The sequence below is a fragment of the Egretta garzetta genome, unplaced genomic scaffold (assembly GCF_000687185.1).
Source record: "Egretta garzetta isolate BGI_Z169 unplaced genomic scaffold, ASM68718v1 scaffold33, whole genome shotgun sequence".
Lineage (NCBI taxonomy): Eukaryota > Metazoa > Chordata > Aves > Pelecaniformes > Ardeidae > Egretta > Egretta garzetta.
The window spans coordinates 371,440-378,399 of NW_009259250.1; the positions used below are offsets into that span (position 1 = coordinate 371,440).

Below are 6,960 nucleotides of genomic sequence, written 5' to 3' on the forward strand. Positions count from 1 at the left end.
GCTGGAGAGCTGCCTGGTGGAAAAAGACCTGGGGGTACTGGTTGACAGCCAACTGAGTATGACCCAGCAGTGTGCCCAGGTGGCCAAGAAGGCCAGCGGCATCCTGGCTTGTATCAGGAATAGCGTGGCCAGCAGGAGCAGGGAAGTGATCTTCCCCCTGTACTGGGCACTGGTGAGTCCGCACCTTGAATACTGTGTTCAGTTTTGGGCCCCTCACTACAAGAGAGACATTGCATTGCTAGAGCATGTCCAGAGGAAGCTAATGGGCAACCTCATTGCTCGCTACAGCTTCCAGAGGAGGGGACGTGGGGAGGGAGGTGCTGATCTCTTCTCCCTGGGATCCAGTTATAGGATGCATGGGAATGGCTCAAAGCTGCTTCAGGGGAGGTTTAGACTGGACATGAAGAAGCATTTCTTTCCTGAGAGGGTGGTCAAACCCTGGAACAGGCTTCCTATAGAGGTGACCAATGCCCCAAGCCTGTCAGTGTTTAAGAGGCATTTGGACAATGCCCTTAATAACATGCTTCAGGTTTTGCTCAGCCCTGAAGTGGCCAGGTGGTTGGACTAGATTGTTGTAGGTCCCTTCCAACTGAAACATGCAATCAGAAGATTGTAGAAGTGTGTCAGGATTCTTTGCTGAAGAGTGAATGTTTTTCAGCTTTGTGAGGTTACAGTTTGTCATCTCTTATCCAAAAAGCTGCAGGGACTTCACCGTATTCTGTCAGCCTTGCAGGTTTTTGGTGCAGTGAATCACCTCTAAGTTCCTTATCAATAAATCATTGCAGAGATTTTTGCATTACATTCACATGATTTATCAACATATAACATACAAATATTCAGCGCTGAACAAAATGATGGCTCAGCATCAATGGGGATGGCTATGTCATGTTTTACAAGATACCAGATTTTACTGCATTACCAAAGCAAAATAAAGTTGCTAATTTAATGATGGGGAGAAGAAATCCTCAATATGTTACATAAATACATATCTTTTTTTCATAATCTTACGTTACTTTTATATACATTCCTTCTGTTTCCTGCATCTCCTCTCTTTATGACATTATAAATTTCTGGTTCAAAATAATTTTAAATGTTAAATAACTTGTATTATTATTTCAGTGATCATATCTTAGCAATTTTTGAAAAGACTTGTTAGATTTTTATTTAGTGTGTTCAAAATGAAATTAAGAAACAGATATGAAGTTAGATGTTAATTTTTAGTAAGTTCTGATGATCAATAGATCCCTTTACATCCAGTCTATCTGTAAATTGAGTTAATGTGAAAACTAATAACCCTATCCTTCCCTTTAAAAAGGAACTACTTTTATTATTTATGGAAGTAATTGATAGTCTCTGCAAGGTGTGTAATACCATTTAAACAAGCGAATGTATGTTTCAAATGCTTTATCTTTGGAATTCATGGTACAAAAAAAATATAGTGAGAGACTGCTTAGCACAGACCAGGATTGGATTCTACTGACTGTATTTCTATATTTATTAACAGAGGTACATATGATATTTATGTAAAATGTGATGGTGTTGGGAGGTGTGTTGGAACCTATGATAACCGAGGAAGTTTTGGTGAGTTGGCCTTAATGTACAATACACCCAGAGCAGCTACAATAATAGCTACCTCTCCTGGTGCCATCTGGGGTTTGGTAAGTGAAATACTTGTTTTAAGATATTATTTGTTTTAATTATTTAGTATAAATTGCACTGGTATGCTATATCAGCATTAAAAAATAGTTATAATTTCAGAAAGTTTAATTTGAAAAATTCTGAGAACTTCCAACAGAACACTGTCTTTTTACAGAATCTGCAGAAGCAAACCTGATGCTTAAGAAAATACTGAGTTTTCAAAAAATCATTTTGCTTTATTCTATTTTAATGATCATTTCCCAAATTACAAATCACTTGACAATTACTTAGACACATACAGAAAATGTTTCCTCATGTCTTGATAGGAAATGCCTTTGGTTTCAGAGTAGAATTCAAATATGAGGTTATTTATCAGTGTTATACTATCTGGATCTTTGACAACAGTAATAGAATTTACCGAAAGAGTAAAACTGGGATAGCCATCTTCTTCAAGATGTACATATCAGTCTAATGACTGATCCCAAGATAACATTTTCCTGTTGAAGTGAAACGCATGTTTTTTCATCAACTTAATCCATATGACTTTTGGGATCATGGTAGAGTTTAGGACGCTATAGGAATGACTTTAAGCTGGATTGGGTTGTATTGGCCAGCAAGTCCCACCTGTAGCAGTGAAGGCTTGCAAAACATTTCACCTCTGTCTGTCACCAGGACACAGTTCTATGAAGTTAAAAGAAGAAAACTGAATACATGTGTTTTTTCCGTCTATCTGCTTCACTTGGATTGCCAAATACTAAGGAATGTCCACTTCAGGGCAGCAATGAGTCTTGTTCTGCTGAAATAGCAGAAAGTGAACTGTGACCTAAAACCCAGACCCATGTATTTCTGTTTTGTTTGTGTAATAATATAAAACCCTCTTTGAGTACGTATCAATGTGTGGGGGACCTCAGGATAATGAATAAACTTTGTAAAATAAATACTTAAATATTGAGGATTTCTTAAATATCTTAAATTACCCACTTGGCATTCATTGTGTAGCCAACCTGTTTAAGGTAGACCCTCTACCCTCTGTATGGAAACTCTGTATGTATTCTTTGCCTAAGGGCAGAGAAGCTTTTCACAACATGAATCAGGTCAGGAGATTAACTTTAGGAGCTCTCGATTGACCTCTAGAGGAATCTTTCTTAACTGACTGTAGGGAAGACTAACCAGCTAATATGACAGCTAACTTAAGTGGCTAAAATTGGGTAATTTGAACATATTCAGCCATTTCTAAAGGATTTTCTACCACATATGTATTTTCTGTTAATAAACTCTCTTTTTCTCTTTGTATTTACAGGACAGGGTAACATTCCGAAGAATCATTGTAAAAAATAATGCCAAAAAGAGAAGAATGTATGAAAATTTTATTGAGTCATTGCCATTCCTTAAATCTTTAGAAGTAAGATTTCTATTGCATTATCTTATTGGCTGTATCAGAGGTGCCTAATAAGATTCTGCTTTTGCAGAGTTTAAATTTGGAATTCAAATTTTCTCCACAATAGATTTTGCATACTTTTGTTTTGGAGAAAGACCATATCTTTGATATTTCTAAATTTTCTGGGTAAAGAACTATTGTTAATATTGTATTTAAAAAAAAAAAACCCTCTTTTTTTTTTTTTTTTTTTTTTTTTTACCTTTACTGTCATTTTCATAAGCTTGATTTTACTAAATATTACCTAATGACTTTGGGAACTTCAAAACATTTTCATTTAACACCTATATTTTTACATGCATGCTTTTCTGAAAATAATTTTTGAAGACTTGGGATATAAAGACTTCTTATAGAAATGGTAGCTCTATCAAAACATCTACCTGTTAAGACTATGATATACCCTCTGGAACACTATTCAGCAGTTCTTCCTTTTTAAATTATTGTCAAAACATGAAAATAGAGATACACTATTCTGTGCAAAGAATTCACAAAAAGAAATATGAAAGGGCTTTCTAAATATAATTTTGTAACGTTAACCAAGTATTTCTTACATTTTCTTTTTTTAAATGAAGGTATCTGAGCGTTTAAAAGTGGTTGATGTGATTGGCACCAAAGTGTACAAAGATGGAGAACAAATCATTGCTCAGGTACAGTTTATTTCTAGTTTTAGTTTTGCTTTTCCAGTAGGTAACAATTACCACATTATCTATAGATAACACGTACTTTTAAACTGTTTTTCTTTCTCAGACGAAACACAAACAATGAATCTTGTTATCTAAGAGAAGTGATTATTTTGTTTCAGAAACTAATTTTTCACTTACAGCACTTTGAAAAACATCCCTTTTTGTTGGTATGAATAAAGGAATCAACATTTTTAGTATAAAAGAATATATAAAAGAATGATTGCTTCCAATAAGGAGCACTGAAGACTTACCTTGGTTTTGTTGTTAAAATATGATAATCTTTTGAAGAAGGATGCATAAATAAACTCTTCAGGGTAGGCAACTGAGATTGTCTTGCCCCAAAAGAATTACTGGAGATCAGACAGACCTTGTGGAGGTTTTTTATACTGGAAACTCTGTAAGGGAAATAATTTGGACGGAATAGCAAAGGTGGAGAAACAGGAGTAAAGATCCTAACATCCTTCACAACATTGTTTTTCTCTGCTTTTTGTATAATGCACAGTCAGCTATGTCTTTTCATGAGAAGGCCTTGCTGTCAGTTCTGTGTAGGTGTTTTGATTATGTGCCTAGAGTGTGGTTTTCACATCAAAAGTGATTTATTTTGCAACAGGTATCAAAAAGATCAGCTTCAAGGCACTAGCTGCTAATACTGTAATGTTACCATGAAAGCAAAAAGGAAATTTCACATTTCCTTTACTCACTTTATTTTTTTTTCTTCTACAGGGTGACTTGGCTGATTCTTTCTTCATTGTGGAATCTGGAGAAGTAAGGATTATAATGACAAGGAAGGTAAACATCCCTAAACCACGGATTTTTATTTATTTATTTATTTATTTTAAATCTTGATGTATTCTAAGTGTTAAACAGTAATGATACCATTGTTACTACTTTTGCTTATGCAGTCCTGAGTTCAGGAAATCTCTCATGCTCCCTCTTCCTTTCTCTTTCTTTTTTTACCTGATATTCCAGGGTAAACAAGATGTAGAAGAGAATGGAGCGGTTGAAATAGCTCGATGCTCAAGAGGACAGTACTTCGGAGAACTTGCTCTTGTAACTAACAAACCACGAGCCGCTTCTGCATTTGCTCTTGGCACTGTCAAATGTTTAGGTATTGTTCAATAATATTTCATACCTAATATAAAATGACACTTAATCTATCTGGTTGGTTTTATTCTGAAGTCTCTCTTTCTCCAGAATATAAGATTTAATTACATTTACCCAAATAAGACTTTTTAAGTACATCATCTATTACTGTGCATTCCTATTTACATTATTTATCTGCAAAAATTATTCGCAGTTAATAGCTGGTATTAAACACATTCTCCAATGTTTCTCTGATCGCATGGAATTAAACATTTATTTCAGGACAGTACAGAGAGTATTGCTGCAAACCATTTATAGCTATCAGATAAATGTCTAATACTCTGCAGACGGTAAAGTATTTCTTTTCTCAGTAGACTGACTCTCATCCAAGAAATTACTGTGGTAAAAATCCTGTCCCGTTTTATCACCATGACTTAAGCTTTAACAAATTCTTTGTCTTCAGCAGCTGTTAATTTAATCACTCTGTCACACTGTAGCTTCAGGCACAGGAAGAGCAAAGACCATAGGGGTTGTGCTCATAGACCACCCTTCGCATCCATTGCTTTTCATGGTCTGATGTTTAGCTCCTAAATATTTGTATCTGATTATGGGAAAACTCTAAACTGCAAAGACAGATTTGCATTCTTGAATGACAGTTTGATTACCAAGCCAGTAATGAAAGACTTTCTCACTTACCTATAAAGATACTATTTTTTAAAATCCTTATCTGCAAATACACAGGATGATCAGGCAATAGAGATCAAAGATGATAGGAAAGAGTAAGAGGCAGTGGTGAGGAAGAGTGTCATTACCCAGTATGGGTGAGTCGCTAAGATCTCTGGCGCTTCCCAAAGAGCAGAGATCTTGAACTTTTCTCAGGAGCCCAAAGACTACAGACCACCAGGTTGGAAGCTGGTTGAAGTATGAAGTTTCCTCTCTGGCCTGTTGGCTAGAACTATAGGTGATAACATTATGTGATCAGGTAAAGAAAATCTTCTGGTCAGTTACGCATTGACATTGCATGTGAATTACCATCTCCAAATTTTCGCACGTGTGCTGGGAAATAAGTGTATATTACAATTTCCACTGTGGGTGGAAACGAGTAAAAATAGCAAGGAAAAATGCTAAGTTAGAGCCCAAATGCAGCCAACAACATCAGCAAAGGATGTGGTTTTTTTGAAATCTGAAGGGTCTTAAAACTGTATTCTGTGGAGGAATCCAGGCCCTTCCAGACTTCTTCAGCAGCTTTTGGGTCACATAAATCTTAACATGAAAATATTTTCAAAGTAAGAAACCCAGCAAATTCTAAGTTTATTTATGAAGTTTCAAGACAGCAATGTGTTGGTTGATCTTGGTTTTGCTATGGCAAGTTGTTCTGTTCTGTGCAAATGAAGTACATGCCTCAGTAGTATCTGTCCTGTTATAAAGTAAAACTTCACATTGGAATGTCATGAACACCACGATTAGTGTCTGCAACTGATGAGCACGTTCTATTCTTTCTCTTTTTCTCCCGTTTTATCTTAGTTATGGATGTGCAGGCATTTGAAAGGCTTTTGGGACCCTGTATGGAAATTCTGAAAAGAAACATTGCAAACTATGAAGAACAGCTAGTTGCTCTGTTTGGAACAAACATGGACATTGCTGATCCCAGTGCATGAACTAAACATTGGAGCAACAAGATCTGTTATGAGAATATAGCACAGTAGTGGTTAGTCCACTGAGAAATTGTCTCTCTTCCTATAGATGCCAAGCATTTTCTGTGATTTTAAGAGTGGGTTTGGGGGGTATTTTTTTGGACTTATTACAGTGCAAATACTAGCAAACAAAATAGGAATTTGCTAAAATGTGGGCTTGATTTTTGAAAGTGCTTAGCATTGATGGTTCCATCTGGCATTAAGAAGACCCACAGTAGCAAAGTACCTTTGAAAATCAAGTCCTTTTTAACGCAGCATTTCCTTAAAGAATAGATTTCAAAAAACCCACATGCGATGAATTTGTTAAACCAGCTTCTGTTCTTCAAAAAGGTTAAAACTTTTCTGGAAAGACTGTTAGTTTGAATGTGGTATGTTGAAAGTATTAGTGCACACAAAGTGTTTATATGTATTAATACGGAAGATATAC

At 35.8% G+C, this 6,960-nt stretch overlaps 1 protein-coding gene across 1 annotated transcript in view; it reads left to right on the plus strand.

Annotated features, from left to right (window-relative positions):
* PRKAR2B (protein kinase cAMP-dependent type II regulatory subunit beta) overlaps positions 1-6,497 on the plus strand; it is a 21,134-nt gene extending 14,637 nt beyond the window's left edge. Inside the window, exons 5-10 of the mRNA XM_009636060.2 lie at positions 1,505-1,658; positions 2,939-3,040; positions 3,646-3,720; positions 4,480-4,545; positions 4,726-4,864; positions 6,364-6,497. Of these exons, the coding sequence (XP_009634355.2) occupies positions 1,505-1,658; positions 2,939-3,040; positions 3,646-3,720; positions 4,480-4,545; positions 4,726-4,864; positions 6,364-6,497 (670 nt within the window). The remainder of the gene's footprint in view (positions 1-1,504; positions 1,659-2,938; positions 3,041-3,645; positions 3,721-4,479; positions 4,546-4,725; positions 4,865-6,363) is intronic.
* The last annotated feature ends 463 nt before the right edge of the window (positions 6,498-6,960 follow it).